The sequence below is a fragment of the Melospiza georgiana genome, chromosome 16 (assembly GCF_028018845.1).
Source record: "Melospiza georgiana isolate bMelGeo1 chromosome 16, bMelGeo1.pri, whole genome shotgun sequence".
NCBI lineage: Eukaryota > Metazoa > Chordata > Aves > Passeriformes > Passerellidae > Melospiza > Melospiza georgiana.
The window spans coordinates 10,442,474-10,463,999 of NC_080445.1; the positions used below are offsets into that span (position 1 = coordinate 10,442,474).

Consider the following 21,526-nt stretch of genomic DNA (forward strand, 5'->3'; position numbering starts at 1 on the left):
CCCTGCACCAAGGGAAAGGAGAGCACTCTGGGGTTTCCCGGGCTACCAACCTTTGGCCGGGGGATGCTACCGCGGGGAGAGCGCTGGAGTTTGCCGCTCCTGCGCCCCAAACCCGGCGTTCTCGCCGTTCCCCCAGATCTGACACCCCCTCCCCCGATTGCCTGCGTCTGACTCATTCGCTGGTGCTTGTGCAAGCAGAGCGGGGCGGGGGGGTGGGGTGGGGGAGAAGCCTTCAAAGTATCCAGAGCGGCTGCTCCGGCTGTGGCAGGGCGGCCGTGAGCTGCGCCCTGCAAGGGCGGCGGTGCCGGGGGCGGCGGAGCGGAGCGCGCCCGCAGCGCCGCGCAGGCGGCCCCGGGTGGAGCCGCCGCACCTCCCGGAGCCCGGGCAGTGCCCGCCGCTCCCAGGGAGCGACAGCAGCTCCGTGCCCGCCGTCCTGGGGAGCTGCTGCGGCAATATAGCCGTTTAAAAAAAAGGGAAGAGAGGAAAAAAGAAAAGGGAAAAAAAAAAAAAAAAGATGAAGATGCTTAAATGCCTCCTGCCAAAAGTAAAGAGCGAATCTCAGTTGCAGTGGCTCTGCTAAAACTTGATCATGCGGGATTTCAAGCGATAAAGAGCTGCCGGGCTGCTATTTACTGCGGTGGGAACAAGTTGCAGGATGAAATCCGGGCGTTAAGGGACCTGTTTTCCACTTCGCTGTTTGCAAAGGAATCTACTGAAATGACTTTGAGGATCTTTAAACTGGAACTATGTGGAGGGAGAATGCAGTAAGTAGCGCTGGTGGGAGCGCGGATCGCGCCCAGCTCGGGGCAGGGGCGCAGGGCTCGGGCTCTCGGTGCCGGCTCCGAGTTCCCCGGCAGCGCCGAGGGCCGGGCAGGGAGCGCCGGCTGCTTTGCCTGGCGAGCCAGCGTCCTACATAGAGCTGGGGGTGCTTGAAGAACTGCCTTCATGCATATTTACTGATTATGAATGAAAAAAACCGGAGCATTCGCGCTTTCCGTGGCGGGCTCTGCTTTAGTGTCTCCCTGGGTTTGTTTATGGTAAATTGGGAATGAAGCGGTTCTGATCCAGGAGAGCTTTATCCCACACCGCTTTAGCTGTGCTCCGGGTTATGCTCGTTCTGAACCTGCCAAGAAAACTCCTGCCCTTGCTCATATTAATTAGCTTCCTTCTAGCTGCGCTTTCCAGGTTGGATGTCTCTTCCCTCAGCTCTCAAACCCGTCCATCTCACTTGGAAGCACACGGGCAGTTGGGAGCTCAGGATTTTCCTGACCTGGATAAGATGAGAGACGTATCCCGGACGGCTGAGGGCTCACGGAGCTGCTTTTAGCAAAGAGCTGAAATCTAAGTGAAGGGGGGGAACTTTTGATTGTAGTCACTTTATTTCCGCTCACATACCACACGCGATCGAAGTATATTTCTTTTTCTCCTGTCAAATCTGCAACCTGACTAACGGCTTCTCCTCGTCTCCTCTTGTCCCCCCGCTGTCCCGTCCCGTTCCCCCCGTGTCCAGCCCCCCCTTGCCTGTCTCCCTGTTCACGTAGCTGCCCTCCCGGGATGCCATGTCGCTCGCAGGCTGCGGCGGGGATCACGCGTGCGGCCAGCGGCGCGGAGGCCAGCCCTGAGCCCGGGCAGCGAGGGGCGCGACATGCCCGCGGTCGCGACATGTCCTGCAGCGACACCGACAGCAGCACCGGCACCTCCGGCAGCCGCCGCCGCTCCGTCTCCTGAGGCGCTGGGTACGTGCGGCCCGCGCCCGCACGGGGGCGCCCTCGCAACGCGGCCGGGCCGTCCGTGCGCGCTCCCGGCACCAGCGAGCCGTGCCCGAGGGGGGCTCGGAACGGGGGGATCGGGGGCCCCCAGCGTTCCTCGGGCTCGGGGGGAAGCCGGGGCAGTTCGGTGTGCTGTCCCACCGCGCTCCGTGTGACGGGGCCGGCGGGAGCCCGGCCCGCAGTGAATGTGCAGCGCTGATGTGCGGTTGGATGCTCTGTGGAGTGCCCCGAAAGGAGGTGGCTGTGCTGCAAGCCCCTGTCTGGCTGTGTGTGTGTGTCAGCAGCAGGCGGCTGTGGCTGAGGATGGGGATAGGGCTGGCGGGATGAGAGGGGAGATGTGGAAAATGCCACCCCTGATTGGACAGCCCCGCTTGTGTGCTTTGCGTGACGCTCCGCAACAAGCTTGGCTTGATGTGGCACAGGGACTCCCTTCCTGCAGCTAGCGGAGAGCCAGTGTGGGGGTGGAAATCCCCCGGGGCACAGAAACAGGGGGAGATCTTGCAGAGTCAGACCTGCTCTCCTTCTCCCTCCTTCAGATAGCTCAGATCCCTTCTGTGGCTCATCTCTCTCCCCATCCTACTCCGTCTATACTCAGCCCCCTACAGAGACTCAGTGAAGACGTGAGGTAACCGGTGCAGTGATGCTCATTTATGGAACACCCTCCCCTTCAACACTAGGGACAACTTTGTGTCCGAGATCAGCAGTTCTGAGATGCTCAAGTTCTGAATGCTGCATGAGAGGACAGAGAAGAATTAAGATAGAATATTGTGCTTTTGAATCTGTTCCAGAAATGCAGTAGGATTCCTTAAGCAGCGGCTGCCTAGGGGGGATCCTCAGAAATAAAACAGCATGAGTTTGGGATGCTGTGAGATGTATGGAGTGTGTGAACTGGGGTTTCCAGCAGACCTTTGGCTCACTTCTCTCATTTTGGGCTAAAATACCTCTCTCGGATAGACCGTGACTAAAGTTTAAATAGATGTCCAGGATGAAGGAAAATATTCTGGATGGAAAAAGATTGCTTTTACCTATTTTAGCACAGCAAGGTTAAAGAGAAGGATGAGAATGTCTTTTTTAAAAATTATGTCAGTCATTTAAATTTTGTTGGCTATCCCGGAAGAATTTTAATGGGTCTTTTCTCTGAACTTCTGCTACAGTTTTTGCCTTGCTCATGGAAGGCCAGCTGTAATACTGTCATCAAGCCAAGTTTTTGATAGGATATAAGAGGCTTGACTTGGAACTAAGGTGAAGGATGCATTATAAAAAGCTGCTAAAGTTTGCATTATGCCCAGAAGCTTTCTGTTTAAAACCTTCTTTGAAGATATGCAGTATATATATATTTCTCTACTTTCTTCTTATGCATTGTGATCGCTTTTACAGGGGATAAAGCTGGCAAAGATGAGGAAAATTGGCTGTGCTCTCCTGGTACTCCAAGCTCTTCTGGCACCTTTGGATCTTGTTCGTGGAGCAGAGAAAAATTATCCCATCCTGAACATTGCAGTGATTCTGGGAAGGACCAAGCACATAACAGAGAGAGATATCAGAGCTCTCTGGACCAGGGAAATGTCAGCAGACCTGACTGTTGATATCAATGTCGTGACTCTTCTTGTGAACCAGACTGACCCTAAGAGCATCATAACACATGTTTGTGACTTGATGTCAGGCACCAAGATCCATGGAGTGGTTTTTGGAGATGACACTGATCAGGAGGCAGTAGCTCAGATTTTGGATTTTATTTCATCTCAGACTTCTATTCCAATTCTTGGAATTCATGGCGGGGCCTCCATGATAATGGCAGATAAGGTAGGAAAATTTATTAAGAGCTCTTGCTATTCAGATGTACTTCATTGTATTGGTGTCTATCATGAATAATTGCTACAAGCAAGTTTAAAAAAGATGCTCTTAATTGTCTCTCTGTACTTGAAAAAGTATGTATAATGGTGTCTTTGATGGCTCATCAAATATTCAGAAATATTTCAGGGTTCATGCCTGAAACTCAACTTTCTAACACTATCAAAGCAGCCCTAATGAGATATTACTCTCCAGCACATGGAATGATGGTCAGTTAAAAAACTTCAATGGCTAATATGATCAATACATGTAAAAACAGCCTCCTAATAGTAGGATCATCAAATAATTTTGAGGATAAGCTGTAAAACTATAAGCAGATGTTCTGTGGTGCTTATGAGAAATAGCAAGGAATAGATGCACCTGAATGTATCTGGGTGCAACAGTAATAATAGGACAATAATAATCCAGGCTTTAGTGGTCCACTACAGCATCTGAATTAAGTAGTCATGCACACATGAACCACTGCATTCCATGAATTCATTGAATGAGATTTTTGCTAAATGGATAGTTGTACTTTGCTACTGTAGTTCATGAAAATCCAGTAAGGGCCGTCTGAAATCTGGAGGTAATGATAAATGGTCTTGTTGGAAAACATATTTTTATGTAATCTGTTGTGAGACTGGAAGAGCAAAAGTGACTCATGTCCCAAGTTCCTTAATGCTGTAAGGATTTTTAAGAGCTCTTTGCTGGCACTGCAGCATTGATTTTGAGAGGTGATCCCTGCTGCTCCTGAGACAGGCACTGAGTGCAGGGCTCAGCTCTGCTGGGGGCTCTGCCTCACTGGGACTCGGAGGAGCTCCCGGTGCGGTGTAAGAGAGGAGAGCTCAGAGAGAGCGCATGTGTGCAAAGTCACTGGTTTGCCAGCACTTGAGCATCTTTAATGTGAATTCTAACTTATTTCCTGGTATTTCCATGCTTTAGGGTTCCTTATTCATTGAATATTATCTTTTCTTAAGAGTGACTTTTGAGTAGTAAAGGGCTCTCTGAACACATCTGAAAAGGAAGTGGTCCAGATGTATTATTTTGTGAAGCTGGGGGGAAAAGAAGCAGGGTTAATTATGACTGAGGAATCAGCTTTGAACTTTGGAAACTTTTTACCTCTGGAATAGACTTTTTTCCTTTGGGATAAGAGGTCTGTTTCTCTTATTCTCTTATTTGAATAATGGTCCTATAGAACTTGTCATACAAGGGAGGACAATAAGTACTGAATTATAGCAGGGGTCCTATAACAATGGCTTTGACATCTTGATTTATACAGAAAGATCATTACAATCAATGCTGCTATCTCAAATGCAATTGCAGTGACCAAATTACAGAGGCAGTTACTTCATGTGCTTTTAAATTACAGTGCAGATTTACTTGTCTTTTAAAGCTGGGTTTATATGTATTTAGTGCTTCTATTTGATACATATTTCACTTAACTGTGTCTGCCAGTGTAAGAACACTTGATCTCAGCCAGGGCTAAGTGATGAAACACTGGAAGAAATTCTTACAGAATCATCTTCACTCTTGGTGGCAGATGCAGGATGTTACTGATACAGATCTATTTTTACTTTTATGTAAGAGCCTCTAGAAAATGAAACAGTCTATTTTTCTGTCTCAGTAAATTACTACTATTTTCACTGTATGCTAATATCATTATTGTATCACTGCCATTTATTTTAGGGGTTATGAAAGTTTTATTAGCAAACTTTCCTGCTGAAATTTAGCTTCTAAGATTTCCATTTGGGAAATCAAAATTGTCTTTTGTGTGTTAAAACAATCTAACAGAGCAGTCTTCAGTAGCTTGAATTGGGTGAAGGAATTGTTTGTTCATGCAACTAATATTGCCTTAATTTTCAGCCTGACCTTTGCAATGTGCAGTGTCTTGCAGTGGGGTTTGGAACATCTCAGTAATGAGACTTGCAGGTGTCACTCAATTAACCATTCATTTAGGAATGAATTCCTTGGAGATGAAGTTGAAATTCACAGTGCTGTCATAAAGGCGGGGAGATGAAATCTGAGGGAGAAGGATTTGAAATATGAAATGTTTCAAGTCTCTGTCAGGATTTTAGCTGGCACACAGAGGTGTTGGCTGACTTGTGAAGATTATTTTAAGTCTCCTGCTTTGTCTCATGCATTGAGATGCCTGGCTGTGCAAAAGGTGCTTGGTCCCACTCCTGCTTGTGGATGTAGTGCTCTGGCACTCTAATAAGGCCATTTCATTTATGTCCCTATCCTATGAGCTCTGTGCCAGGTTGTTATGTGATGCTGAACTCAACTAAACTGAGGGCACAGGAATGGGAACTCATTTATAATGCTCTATACTGCTGAAGACTTCACTGAATGACTCAGAGGAGATAAGCTACCATATTCTCTGTGGCTAATAAATATTATGTCAATGTGAATCTTGACTGAAGACCCATATCTGTAAAAAAAGAAAACTGTTTTATATTTCCAAGAATGAGGTATGGCCATATTTGGAGTTTGCAGTGATTAATGCAGGACATAGAGCTTTTGAAGTGCTGTGTCCCTGTCTGAACATCTGGGGTGAGTGGTGTGTTGTCTAGACTGCCTCCTTTGCCAGCCCAGCTCTGCTTCAGTTTGCTCAGTTTGCCTGCACTATCTGAGGAGGGATTTTGCATGATTCAGACATGGAAAATAGACAGGCATGTGAAGCCAACCAATCCAGAATGTTTTCTGAACTCATTGATCTCTTTTCACCTGATATCAACCCTACCAACAAACCAATGGGACACCTGGGGGTTTATGGCACTTACCTGCTCCTGACTGTGCTGCAGAGATGCCCTTTGGGCAGTGCCACAGCTGATTTTATCCCCTGCTCTTGGCAGGAGCTCTCCTGCCAATGAGCTGCTCCTTGGCTTTGGTCCCCAGTTCTGCCACGCACTTCAAACATTTTCAGATGTGGGAGAGTCTGCTGAAACAAGATGAGAATTGTCTGGGGCATCTGTGCCAGCCTGCTGTGCATCAGCATCCCTTGGAGGATGCTGAAAACAGGCTGGCTGTTTATTCTTCTTGTATCTCTTGATATTTGAGACGTCTCAACAAACATTGCTTAGGAACTGTTTTCTGACTTGAGCATTTGTTTCAAACATAGTTACCTTTGTTTCACCACATGCTATGATTATAATGGCAGTATTTGTGATACTTTTTTTTTAAAACAGAACATGATGTGTAGTTCTGTGTCAATGCTAAAAGACTTCTTCACATGTGGGAAAATTATCCCTATGTATTGTAAATATGTCCAGGAATATTTAGTGTCTTTGAAAGATACTGCTTTTGCTGATTGCAAACCTAAATGTTTCCAGAAGTCTTTCTAAAAGACATAATTTGAGGCATTTTATTCTTGTGGAAGCACTCAAAGTTATAACATAGTCAAGAAGTGTTAAGGGTGAGGGTAATTTTCCAGAAGGGCTATCACAAAGTGATACTTCTTGAAACAGATCTGGGAATGTTATGCAAAATAATTAACTGCTTTTCCAGAAGGTTAGTGCTATATATTATTGCAGAATCATCCTGTGAGAGCCCTGGAGGTTAGACAGGGTTGCTGGAGGTTGTCTAACCCAGCCCTTGCTCTCTGATGAGCTAATATTGAAATCAGATCATACAGTCAAGTTTTGAATATCGCCCTGGAAGTAGATACCACAGCCTCTCTGGGCAATCTGTTTCAGCAATTAACCTCTCTCACCATGCAAATATTTTGCTTTTATCTCATTAGAGTTTCCCTTGATACCACAGGCTTTTGTTCTTTTGCTGAGTCTGAGTCCAGCTCTCAGTGCCATTGCCGGCTGCAGTTACAGCGCTCCTCACCTGTCGCTTTCCTGGGGAAAAGGTTCCTTCAGCCCTTGCACTTCGGGCGTCCTTGGATACATCGGTGCCTTGTATGGGGAGACCCAGATAGGGCAGGGGGCTGCAGGTGTGGCCCAGCGGGTGCTGCGGGGGGAGCAGCGGCTGCCGCAGCCGGGCTGGGCTGTGCCGCCGAGAGGGAGCACTGCTGACTCACCTTCAGCCCATCCCCTGGGCCCCGGGGCTCTGCCGGACACTTCATCAGCATCGCGTCTAACTGCTCATAAGCACCCAGTGAAACTCTGCTTTGAAATCTTTCCTTCCTTTCGTGGTGATTTTTTAGGTACTTCAGTGAAACACTTGAAGATGTTTGCATTACTTGTCATTTTCACCTCATTATAGGTATAGCTGGAATTGCTTTGTTTTAGCTCGTTTGAGAGGCACAAAACCGTGCTGCACTTGTGCAAACCAGAGCTCTAAGCAGCTGTGATCAGAGCACCCCACAGACTCCGGGCTCTGGAGCATTTATGCTCCCATATCTGTATGTGACTTAGATGTTCAAGTTCCTCCACACATCCTCCAGCCTCTTTGCCAAATGTCTTCATGGCACAGGGATTCTCTAAAGGACCAAAAGAGGTTCAAAAGCCACACTTAACTCTTCTACTATGTGTAAGTGTGCTTCAACTCCTAATGCTTTCAACCTTCTTTGATGGATAGCAGGGGGATGTTGTATTTGTTTTTTATTGTAGAATCTTTTCTGGAGGTCATCCTACATGGAATGTGCTCATTAATTCATGTGTCTGCCATATGCATACATAGATTTGTCTAGTCCGTTTAGTTGGCTTGTAAAAGCAGTTCTGTATTTCATTATAGAAAACTGTAAATTTAAGATTTTCTATAATAGTAACTTTTCATTTCCCCCTTACTGATGGCTGATGTGTATGGCACTATGTATCTGAGCATGATACTCACATTGGCTTTGTTACTGTTAGGAAGATTAAACCACAGGTTAATAATACTTTAGTGCAAAAATAGCTGTATTCATATAACTGCTGTTTCAGGTCTAGACATAGTAGCTTGCACTACTACATAGTCTGTTGCACACAATATTTCCAGCTTCTGACTCATTTAAAGAAGCAATTGAATTTGATTTTCTTCCTTTCTAGCTGTATGAAGGTCCCTATGGGAAGAATAACCTTCAGATATTCTAATTTTTATTTTGAGCTGCAATAGGAATGTAGCACTGACCTCCTTGCAAATCTGTGTTTACTTGTCCATGTCCATAAAGTCAACCTATATGTACTTTTAAGAAAGTCTTGCACATCCATAAGATTTTTAGACCTAGAACGTAATCTGTGGCAGTACCTTTTGCACATTCTGCAATTACACATTTTGTAATCAGTGGTGTTAAATGGTTAAAAACATGCCTGGGATTTGTCCTGTTGAGGAGAATGAAGTGAGTGCATACAATATCCCGTGTTTTTCCTCCTCAGGAGGCAGTGCTGTGCTAGGGTGAGATGGTTGGGATAGAGCCTGCTGGTTGAGACATTGCCATTACTGTGCTGGCATGGCTGGGAGTGTTTGCCGCCTTCAACTGGGTCTTGGAACTCAGAGGAGCATTATATTAATGATGTGAGCTTTGCTTTCTTGCTCTCTTTCTCCCATTCCTTTTACTAAAGGGTTTTCCTAGCAATAAATTTTCCTAGAAGTGATTTTATTCTTCCTCTTTCGCTTGTCCATGAAAGCTTATCCCTCTTAATTGGGTGAAGGAAACATGGATGGATTTCTGGAATACTGCAAGAGTAGACTTGAACTGTCACTCTTATGGAGCTCAAGGGAGGGATATTTAATTTAATTTTCCAAAGCAGAAGGAAGATAGTTTTGAAAATATTAGGAACTTTGGTAACTAATGAGCAGGTTATAGGAAACTGAAGTCTTCTAGAGTTTGCTTGATTTTTCATGCAGTTTACATGTAGGTAAGTTCCTGATATCTTAGTTTGCTTAAATTTGCAGCTGAGCTGAGGGGTGCAGGGCTGGTTTCCACACTCCACTCATTTAGGAGAAAGGATGGTTTGGCTTCACTTTAGTCCTTTGCAGTAAGCTGTATATTTTCATCTCAAAGGTACTGATTTCTCTCTTCCAACTGTTCTTAGTTTTACCTTGGAAATAGAAAGCTTTAAGTATCTTTGTTTTGAGCAGCAACATCTTAAAACTGCTGGCAAGTCCCTGTTGTAGATCACCCAAGCAATCTCTCCAAACTTTTGCCTGCCTGTGGCTAATTACAACACAGCACACTCCTGGGCTGTGAAAGTAGGACACATGACCTTCAGCATGATTTTCAGCTTCCAGAAACTCCTGGTGACTTCTTTGGATTTTTTTTTTCCAAGAACATTCTCAAATAGAAAATTAAAAAATATTCCTTTTAAGCTATAAAATAATTATAGGTCATTACAAAATACATAGCAAGTTTCTGGCAATTAGAATTATCCAGAGAATGTACCTGAAAGTCTAAAATTATGCAGTGTACAGAACAGAAGGGCTTTGATATAGTGTCAAACACATTTGTGTTTCATCTATTAATTATTTTTGAGGATGCTTAGATTACTTGAATAGACAGTTCATTAGTGTGTTTTGTCACTTTATTTGAACTAACAATTTAATTTGGAGAATTTCTCTATAATTTTTTTTGCTTGGAAGACTCTGGGATAGATCTGCCTACGTGGTGATGGTACAGAGGGCTTTGAATAGATGCACAGAAAGAATTTGCAGACTGTAGCTTTTAATTTTTACAAATCTGTGGTCATCTGGTTTGTACTCTTTCCCTTCCCCTCTTCCCTCCTCCTTCCTCCTTTGCCTTTGCTCTTGCCTGGAGCTATGAAGTTGTGTGGATTTTACTGAGAGAGCCCAGCCTGGATTGTCTCCACACCATCTGTCACCATATTGTTTGTTTAAATCCTTGAGATATTTTCTTCTGTACTTCACTGAAATAAATACATAAAGCTGCAGCAGCATCATTGGCTATTTATATTAGATTTAGACTTAATGTCCTTAGGAGAAAACCCCTGTGCTTGCAGTTGAGGTGCATGAGCTGGAGGCACAGTGTGTAAAGCTGCACATGGTTCAGTTCCCTGCCTGCAGAGCTGCAGTGGGTTCAGTGCATCAGCCCAGCCCCTCTGGCTCCTCAGGGGGACACCCAGCTGGGCCCTGATGGCCCTGCAGGGACACTGCTGCTCAGGGATAATGCTCTGTCTCTCCACTCTTTCAAGGAAAATGTTTTGTGCCCTTTGGGAAATGCAGGATGAATCCTGTCTGTCCTGAGAGTTGATAGTCTGGGTCAGGGAAAGGTGAAACTCACAGGCTCTGTGAAACCAGAGCTGGAAATGAGGGGTTGGTTAGAAGGGGGAATGTTTGGAGAGAAATTGAAGTGTGCAGAAGAAAGGTAGTATAAAAGCTGAACAGCCATTAGGAAAATGAGTTTTGCTGTTATGCAAATGTGATATTCCAAGTTGCTGATGGGGTTGGTTGGTGCCACGCTGCTGTAAGTTTATGATAGGCAGTTAACATTGTCTCCTTTCCCTATAGCAATTTTTTCTGTATGTTCCATACACATGAAGCTTAAGGGATTAAAAAGTCTCAGTATCTGGGGGGATGAGCAGGTCCCAGGTGTAAAAGTTCTCTCTTATTTGGGGAAGAGCAAAATTCCTCTGGAGAGGTTTGTCCTTTCTGGCCTCCTGGGCTGAGGGGTAAATGGGGTTCCCTGATCAACCTTTGTGAATGATTTAAACCTCTTGAAAAAGGAACCATTTCTAGTCTAAATTTGAGACTAAGATTTTATTTGCATAGTGATTCTTTCAGCTTCACTTGCAGATTAAAGAAATAATTCATGAATGTACATATGTAGATGGCTTGTATAATCCATTTCTTTTCTGTTCTCCTCTTCAACAGCTACAGAAGCTGAACTAAATTTAGGAAATCCAGCAACATTTCTGAGGTCAGACTGGTCATAAACTTCTAGAGCATGGCAGTAACTCCATTTGGTTGTACATTGGTCAATCTTGCTTAGTAAGATGAACATGTTTTTGGATGGGGAAATTGAAAGTAGAGGTACATTTCCTTCTGGCTGTAACACACTGAGAAACACATTAAAGGGTTCTGGATGAGATTTGACTAAAACATTGTAATATTCTGCATACAGCTCCAAATCAATCTCAATTTCTTTTGAAAGAAAGACATCTCTTTGGACATCTTTTGTGTCTTATTTGGGTGCGATCAGCCCTGAGAAATCAAGGTTTGTGATTTTTGGTATACATGCAGGCTCTTCTCCCTGCTTTTTCCTGCATTCCCTTGCTGAAGGTGGAGAAGGAAGGCTGAGAGAAAAACAGGTGGTAATCTTTTTGCTTTAATATTTTCCAATGATTTACCTACTCATTGGGTGGAGCCTGCAGGTGGTGGTGCTTTGGTGAGCTGCATTGGCTAACAGAAATGTGATTTCCCAGCAGGATCACATCCAGCCATTCTGGAGTAGCTTGGATTTTTTTCAGATCAAGACCTCTCAACTTTGTGCATCCCTTGATCTGGGTTTTGAGTAAGCATTTTTGGAGAGGTGCTTCATTACCACATGACTCCCCAGTCAGTGTTTTGGGCTTCCTGTCTCCATCATAGGTTTGGGAAAGTAATTTCCTTCTAGGCTCTTAATGAAGATAGGCTGAACCATTTCCTTGTCACAAGTTCCTTGCTGCAGCATGACTGAGAGCTCCAGTGCTGGTCTTGCTCCATGGCCTTTGCTCAGTGTTTGTGGCTATTTATAACCTGCCTTTTGTGCACATTGCAGCAAGATATTTCTATAAACATGTTTCATTCAAAGGATTGCTGAGTGGAAAGCTGCTTATCTTTTTTTTTTTTTTTTTTTCTTGACAGTGACAGTTTTTTTAGTGTCCTAACTTTTGGTTCAAGATTTCTTTAAATTTATTGATGGAAAGTTTTGTCTATTTGTGCTGAGCAGTTTGCCTTTCCATGTGACTAAATTAGCAATAGGACTGCTTTGTTTTCACTGCATTGATTTTGTGTCTAGTGGAAACACGCTGTGTATGTAGAACTACTATGAAAGAAGAAAGAGCAGGGATTTTATAGCCACCTTTCAGCTCAACAAAATTTGCAACACAATTATGTATGACAGAATATAGAATTAAGGTAATCTCTTCTAAGTAACAAGTTGCTTTTAGGAGTTACAGAAACATATAATTACCAGATAAATTGCATGTTATTTTTTGTGTGTGAGGCTAATTAAGAGTTCTGAGTAAATTGTGTTGATATAGGCATCAGAGCTTATGAAGTACCTAATTGGGATGAGATAAGGCTTGTGAATTCATCATAAGAAAACAAATGCCAGAATTATGAATTATGTGTCTGTATTCTAGTCAAGTACCATTTAGGATGGTCTGGTTTATTTTCAGCAGTCACACTATTTTTGTAGGAAACAAACTAACCCTGTTCTTTATTTGGTTTTGATCTGTTTGCCATCCCCTCCTCTCTCCTTTATCTGCGTTTAACTACTGTTATCTGCAAAAAGGCTGGCAATTCCTTTTGTGGAATCTGGGTTCCAGAGCAAGATGTGCATGGCTCAGCTGCTTAGCATGTGAAACTTTAAGCTCTGTCCCATAACTGTGTAACAGCAAACTGGTGCAGAAGTTGTAAAAAGAAATACTTGCTTTCTTCACTTGCTCTTAGACTGGATTTTCCTTACCCAGTCCATTGTCTGCTCACCTTCTTTTCCCAGGAGCTGCTTCGAATCCCCCTCCTCTGCTGGAGCTTTCAGCTGCTCCCCATCCATTTGCCATTCCACTTCATACTTGACTGTCATTCTAGTTAGGATGGCTTTTTATTTTCATTTATTGCCTTAATTTACTTCTAGTAGAAGCAAAGGTGAGTAGGAGGGAATACACCTCTCAGCCTAAAATTCTGTATCCCTGAATTTTAGGAATGCTGGGACTCTTTCAGTGTACACAGAGCACAGAAGACAGTTGCTAAAATCATCTTAATTGGAGAAAATAAAAATTCTGTGGGGTCCCAAGAACATAGTAAAAACTATGAATTTAAGCCAAACCTCTTCTTATTTAATAAGTTGGAAACAGAGGAAAGGAGTATAAACTGAGCCAGGTGAGTGAGGGCAGTGTTGGTGGGAAACTGAGGTGGTGATAAAACAGAAATAAAAATTGGTGATGGAAGTGCTCTTTTGTGAAAAAACCAGTATGAGAACCAGAATTACTCAAAATTCTGAACAGTTTCCATCTCTATCTTTTCAGGGTTCCTGACCTTGGCATTTTGGGCAATGCTTTTCAGTCCTAAGTCATTCCTTCTGCATTCATTGACTACTTTAGATACTTGCACAGGGAGGTTCTTGGTTTTCCTTTTGCAGTGTGGGGAGTCTGGGCTGGAGTTAACCATCTGGAAACTGATGTATTCGATTGTCTGCTTGTATCCATTCTAAGGCAATTTGAAATTTCTCTACTGCTCCTGTTTTTTTCCATTAGTGTAACCTCTGAGACAGGGAGTCTGTTATAGGCTTTTCCTGAAATAAAATCCTCCCCTTGTTTTGCTGTGCACTTGGTTGGCCACTGATGCTGTTCTGTGTAAAAATTAATTTCTATAAAAATGGAAAGAGTGTTCACTAATTCTCTGATTTGTAGTAATAGAAGTACTTTTTTCTATGCATCTATATTCACTCTGTTCAGGTGCTTTGTGGGAGTGCCTAATACCTTGCATTATTTAGGAACTGGAGTCTCAAAATATATTAATAATTCCTTTTTATAATTGAATTCAATTCTGAATTTTGCATCTCCCATTAGGGCCTTTAGAATACTTGTGGAGAGGACAGACTGACAGGAAAAAATATGAAAGTAAATTTCTTCCCACTGTCTTAGGTGATTGCTGATTTTGCAGTCTGCCCTGTATGTGAAGGTGCTGTGTTATTACTTTAGAAATGCCATTCTGAGGCTCAGGTTCACTGGCACTTGGTTCCTAAATAGTTATTACATGCACTGAACAAATTCTGGATCCTGAATAACACAAATCCTGATGTTGTCTAACATCTGGTTGGATCATGAGGCTGAAAATGAGCAGTGTCTGCAGAGAACAGAGCTCAGGGGAGAGCCGGGCAAGGACAGCCTGGGCACTTTGTGGGGTGAGCTTACTTGTGAAGGGGGAAAATACAAATTACATGATGCCCTCCACACTCTGGGTTAGAAAAAGACAGAAGTTATTTTCATAGCCATTTCCAGATATACTTATCCGGTCATTTTACCAGTCTTAACAACTGCAAAAATAATGTCACACCTTTTCTAACCTTTCTCAGGTTTCAGGCTTGCAATCTCTCACATTCCTGTTGCTCTTTGCTATCCATCACTATTTTATAGTATAAGAGTAGCTGAAATATTTCCAATGATCAGTGAAAAAATTACACTAAATAGATGACTTAGGACAGGTGCAAATAATAAAAGAAAAATCATGTTATTATATCCTGAACCATTGCTCAGTGTCTTCTCACTATATACAGGTATTTTTGCTATATACACTCCCTATATACAAATATTTTTGATGACATTCCCAATTTCTCATAAAAATCAGAGATCTCACATGATCTCTGAATAAAATTTTAAAAGAATGTGTTGGAATTTTGTGATTGCAGCTGTCACCTGCAGTATGTGTGGTCATTGAAAGCCTTACCAATCTTTAGAGTGCTTGTTTAAGTTGTTTTAATTTATTCTTTCTGACTCCTTCCTGGTATGACATGACTCCTGGCTTAAGAGATGTTGGTTTTTGATGTAACTTTTTTACGGTATGAGGCAAAGATCTTTAAATAGGGAGAGATTTCAGGCAATAATAGAGTGTAACAGTCCACCTCAGCAATCCTTATGCCCGTGTAGGTCCCATTGATTTGTTAAGCTGCAGTGCAGCCCTCAGTGGACACTGCCTGAAAACAGTGAGAAACTTAAGCTGAAATAAGAACGAACTCTGCACATTTCCAACACTCTGCTGTGTTTTTTTAACTGTACAAAGTAGGTTATAGGCATGCAAAACCTTAGTTTTAAATAAGTTATGCAGAAGAAAGCTCTCTAGGTCAGCAAAGGCATTTTTAAAAGCTGAGGAACTAAATGCCATGAGGAAAAGATAGTGTGCAGGTCATATACAAGTCCACGTGGAAAGCAAAAATCTTGCTGGTGGGATCCTGACTTTGGTGTGATTGATTTCATTGGGAAGTAAAGGATGAAGAGCAAGTGCAAAGTAAGCAAACGCTTTAAATAATTAGTCCTTTAGTACTTATTTAATTGCCTTTCCTGAAAATTTCAATGCTGCCATGTAAAGAGATAATGAAGGGGTTTTTTTCTTTCAAATGAAGGGCTTAGTATGTTCTTTATGTAACAGCCATAAAGATGCAGACATAGTCTTGTAATATCTTGTAATATGAGATAGAAAGGCCAAGCATGCAATAGACTTAAAGCATTTTCTGCTAAGAAGAGCAATCTCTGGCTAAAGCAATGATTTGGTTTGTTAGGGGCTGCACTTGGGGAGTTCTGTCTCATCATTTACTGGATTGCTAGTGAAATACCCTGTTGACAAGCTGGTTGGTTTAATTTGAGTTAAACCTGATTATTATACACTAACTTATTTAAACTTCATTTTGATAGCTAGGTTTTTGCCTTACTGGGTCATTCTGAGGTTTCATTTGCATATTCCACCCAGTTAAAAATTCTGGTAGCTTTTCTAATTCAGCTCAGATGGTGGAATATTTTCCTTCTTAACAAGCATTCTAGTTTGTGTTAAAAAAAAAATTCTCCTTTCATTAGTTTCTTTTTAAATCAAGTATGTACAGTAAGCTTGGCTCCCTATTGAGCTGGTTTAATCATTTGTTTTTTCCATCTGCAGAGAGCCAGTTCCCAAAGTAACTTCAAAGAGCCTTCCCTGAGTAAAAGCTTCGAGCTTGGGAGCAACAAAGATTACAGAAATGTGCTTATGCAACTGCTTGAAACCTCTGGCTATCTTGACATGGAGAATAGAACTGAATATTTCCCTCTATTATTCTGTTACTATACACCTTAAATATTTGTAACAGAGAGTTTTGCTGCCACTCTGCTTTTGGCTCCCCTGGTGCCTGCACAGTGTGATGCGTCACACAAGTGCACAGACGAGGCATTTGTAGGCTCAAGGGGATCACTGGTGTTCTGGGTCCTGAAGTGATCTCTCATCTAACTCCAACAAGAAAACAACCATCAAATTCAGCCTTGATGTAAATTGTCTATAGACAAGGCTGAAGACTGGCAGCAGCAGCAAATGCAGACTGTTTGTAATATTTTAGATTTGTGCAGGCTTTAATCAAGTGATGAAGAGGCTTCGAGTGACATGGCTCCTGGGGGAGTGGTAATGTCCCTTTTCATTTTAAAAATTTGTTATGTTGACATGTGTAACCTGTCAGTTTGCCGAGAATAGTCAATCCCTGCCCAATACAGGTAGATAGATATGGGGTGCGTATTTTATATCTAATATATATGTCATGTTTTTGAGGGCAGTAACAAACTTAAAGTAGCTAAGATTGCCAGTGTTTGTGAGAATCTGATTCCTATTAAGGTCAATATAAGTAATTGTCTTTATTTCTATGGTCTTCCTCACAAGTGACTGTTCCTCATTCATGACTTTCCAGTCCAGTGGTTGTCATCATCACTTTGAAGAAAAGCTGATTTTTTTTTTTTCCTTTTTTTTTTTTGACAAAACTATCTGAAAATCAGTGTGTCTGGGATTTGTCCCAAATTAATTTCCTGTGGAGAGAAGAGTTATGAGTTTGGTCTCAGTACAACGACTCTTTTGGATTATAATATCTGTCAGTGGAAATGCACTACTTTAGTTTTAACTGAAGCTATTTCAGATCTTAATTTTTGGCTTAATCAAATCCTTAGCACAAGCAAATCTAATTCTGGCATACTATTTCAATTGCACAGACTTTCATTTCTGACTAAGGATTGGAAGGATTAACCCAGATTTTAGCAGTTCTTTCCATGACTGGGTGGATAGGATTAAAATCTGTGCTGCTCACGGTGGCTTTTTATTCTAGTTTTTGATTAGTTATGTCTGTTGACCAGGGAAATTTTCTGAGGTTAAGACTACAGCTAAAAGAACTATGGTGAAGTCACTGGATGGAATTGTATTTTGATTAAAAATACAGCCCAGACATGCTTTGCCTGCTTACAGCACCACAATTTATAGTTTAGTCTATTCTAGATAAATTTTGTTGTTTGAAGTATTTTGTTGTTTGAAGTATTAATAGATATAAATTTATCATCTTTTGGCTGTATAAATACAAATTTTAGGAAAAAATAATTTGGTACAACAGGAATGGCATTAACAGGCCCCAGCTGTAACATCTTGTTAAGGACTGGCTGAACACAGCAGAAGTTTTTGGGCCAGAAGCTGGAAGGATGTTCCTGTGTCTAATTTCTATCAGTGCAGCTATTAGCAATAGATAATTTTCTGGAATAATGTCTGCAATTAGTCTCCCACCTTCTAAAAAGCCCTGATCCTGTAATAAGCTTAGAAATTTGTTACTTCAGTGACCAGGGAATGAAAGTCTCACCTCCGGGAGATAAGGCACTTTGGTTTTGTTTAATCTGGTAAAAATGAGCCTGGGAGGAGGATGTGGTGGCTGGATGCAGGAAGAAGAAAAACTGATGAAACAGCATAAAATGAGTCAGGCAACTGAAACTTGGGTGGGAAATTGAAAGAGGTGAATGGTATTTAGATGAAAAATGAAGAAGCTCAGGAATGGCAAGAATGGGCTGATGTTATGATGGAAACTGGTCAATGAAGAAGGATGAGCATGTTCTTTCTAATTCTACATTCTTTGCATTTACAGAAATCTGGAGATTTCTGCCTCCACTGCCTCCAAATCTAGTCTTATATAAATGTCCAGGCTTATATAAATGTTAGATTTGGTAAAGGTGAAGTGGGAGGAGTAGGATCCTGGTGTACCCCTTATCAGACAATCAGGAACTCTGCTCATCAGCCTTGGAAAGAGACTGGCCTTGGGATTCTTGTTGGAATATGGCAAACTATGTTCTAAACACTTAAAGCCTCATCTCCTAGAAAAGAACATTTCCCCAGAAGTTAGAAGTATCTTTACCTTTTTACATGAAGCAGGAGAACTCGACTTTTTTTGGGTATTTCTGCCTTTTTGTATTTTGTTCTTTTGTGCCTCAGGCAGTGACAGAATTCTCAAGAGAGAAGTGATGAAGATGTACTCTCCACTTGGAAAAACGATGCTGTTTGCTGCTTGTCATCCTGGTGTGTTAGGGGAAAGGAGAAACTGTTACCAGCCCTGGAGCTGCGTGGCTGGGAGGTTGCAGTATCCATAACAGAACCCTTGTGTGTTCCAGGGTTCAGTCTCAGCCTAAGCTGGCAGTGATGATGTCTGCCTGTCAGACATGCTCTGCAGTGTTTTATAGAACCTAAATTTCTGAGCAGTCTGGGTTGCAGTTGCAGCTGGAAACCCAAAACATTGCAGATTTTTCATGTCTATGCTGGATGTTTGTTGCCATTGCACGGTGGTATTTCTGTCTGTAAATAATCAGGTGTTCTGGGCCAAACAGCTGGATTTGACACTGAAAAATATCTTGATGAATGTTCTGACTCTTATTTAAAGCTTTGTTTCATTGCCTAAAATATATTTTTCATTTTTTCTTTTGCTCTGGAGAAAGGGATTGTAGTGATTGCCATGACACGCAGGGGGATGAGCCATGGGCTAATGCATATGTAGTGAAGATAAGGAGGTGATGATAATGTGATTATTGTAAGTAATCTAGTCAAGGGAGTAGAAATTGCAGTATCATATAGCAATTAGTGCAATGATATTTTCTTTTCACTATTGTCCTGAGGAAAGGATGATTTCAGGTGTCTGTTCACAGAGCTTGAAGAGTCTTCAGCTATGAAGGGTTCTTCAGAGACATCACACTTTTATCTGGCCTTGTTGAGCAATTGGAAGTGAGTGTCACTATCACTGAGAATTTGGTTTTATTATTGAATAGCTGTTAAAAAAGGCTACAGAAGGCAATGCTTTCCAGAATCTACAATTTTTGTGTAGATTCAAGCTGTGGAAGAATGGATTTTCAGTACTTGAGTGAAGCTGTCAGGTCAGCAGACCATTAGGAAAGGAAGACTATAGAACCTTAATTGTGCTGCATTATTTTATTGCCATTTTCTGTGGCTATGTTTAAAGAATTGAAATAATGCCCTTCCAAGAACAGAATAGTTCCTAAAACACTTTGATGAAGTGGGCAAAATCTTTTTTCTGATTATTTGCTATGGCTGGAGGGGAAGGTTAAAATGATGTGTTAATGCTACATGTAGTCTACAACACATGGTTAGACCTTTGTTTGTATTTTTTCCTCCAAAAAAGGTTGAACAGCAAATTGGATAAAATTCTGTTTCAAAATGACCAAGCCTGTTTCTTCCCTGAAGCAATTCACTCTTTTTCCAGACTTCATTAATACTGGAATTCTAATCTCTTTAGTTCTTACAGCTGTTTCATTTTCAGGGACCTTCGTAGGCCAATTATTTTGTTAAAATATGCTTATTAATGAAAATATGTTGCCATGTAGAAAGAAAAGGCCAATGCAGATTAAAGAAAGTGCTTCAGAAATTTTAAGGCCCTCCTAGCTGTGCTTTTGGGAGAGCAGAAGAAATAAAATAAAATTGGAATAGCATACTTTTTTTAGGGTTTTGAGTGTTTTTGTGATGAACCTTTTTTCCTTTTTTTTTTTTTTTTTTTTTTTTTTAGTGGGACTGATGTAAAGGGGATACATCTGTTTCTTTGTACTAATGTCATTAAACAGGAAGGTATGCGGTGCTGGAAGAAGTTAGTGTAGCTTTATGAGGCCCTTGCCAGGCACCAGTTTCTTTTTGAAGCACATCCTTGACCTCTGAGTTAGAAAGGCATTGTCAGTCAGTCACTCAGTGCTTCTGTTTTCACTGGCTTACTGATGAGACCATGCAGATTCATGAAATAAAATCGTGTTGCTGGCCCAGCCAAAACTCCTGGAGCTGCTTCCATGTCTACCAACAAAGCCGTGTTTGCAGTTGTTCTCCTCTTGTTTCTTTTATCAACTGAGATTTCAATTTTTGATTTTGAGAGGAGCACCATCTACTTTCAGCTTTGTGTTCATCAAATAAGTTGTGTCTTGATTCCCCTGATCCCTCCCCTGTGCTGCCAGTGTCACTCTGCTCCAGACCTACTTTGCTGGGTGAGCTTTGGAAAAGCATTTGGAGTTTTAAGTTGTCTCTTCCATCGTTTTTGCTCTTTTGCTGCATCTGATCTAGTCTGACTGGCACACAGAAGCCCTCAGGGCCAGGTGAGTTGCCTATGGTTTGCCTCTGCTTTAAAAGTGAGAGTTGGTCTCCTGCCTTAGTTTCATTGGAAATGCCTTGGAATGGCAGCTGTGCTTTGTCTGCTGTTTTGGACAGAAAAGTTGCAGAATTTGCCCTGTATTTTTTCCAAAGGGAAGATCACATGCTGCAAAGAGAGCAAAACATTAAGAAACATCTAGAAAATCAGCAAATGAGCAGTTTGATCTTTTATGTTAAATGATGCTTTTGAAAAAAACTCCATGCATTCATAATTGCTATAATTTTAGTCCAAGTTAAACATGATCTCAAAATCAGACCCTGATTTTCAAAGCTGGCTGTCCTCATGTAAGCTTATCAGTAACTGTCTGAATGGATATGCAGGAAAATTTGTCGTCCTTAAAGGACTGAAGTACAATACAAGGCAGATACAAGTGTGTAAGGAGCTCTTGCTCACATATGAACAATTGATATGTCAGTTGCTTTCTTTGGTGTCATCTTCTATTGAAGTATTTATTTTCTGCTCTTTAAGAGGTGATTAATGAGCTTGTGAGTGATAAGTTTACTCAAAAAGTGGTGCTGGTGATGTCGGGGCATTTCTGTGGCAGGGAGGAGTTGGAAAGGCTGCAGGTGTGACTCCTGGAGAAGGGTTCTGTGGGGCAGGTTCCTTCTGTCCTCCAGGTACTGGACGTCTGAAGTTCAGCCTGGGACATTGTCCAGGGGATGGTCAATCTGCTTTC

At 42.1% G+C, this 21,526-nt stretch overlaps 1 protein-coding gene across 2 annotated transcripts in view; it reads left to right on the top strand.

Annotated features, from left to right (window-relative positions):
• The first annotated feature begins 349 nt into the window (after positions 1-349).
• Positions 350-21,526, top strand: part of GRIN2A (glutamate ionotropic receptor NMDA type subunit 2A) — a 157,876-nt gene continuing 136,699 nt past the window's right edge. For both annotated transcript variants that reach the window (XM_058035941.1, XM_058035943.1), the window contains exons 1-3: positions 350-764; positions 1,511-1,736; positions 3,147-3,569. In XM_058035941.1, the coding sequence (XP_057891924.1) occupies positions 3,165-3,569 (405 nt within the window). In that variant the 5' untranslated portion in view covers positions 350-764; positions 1,511-1,736; positions 3,147-3,164. The remainder of the gene's footprint in view (positions 765-1,510; positions 1,737-3,146; positions 3,570-21,526) is intronic.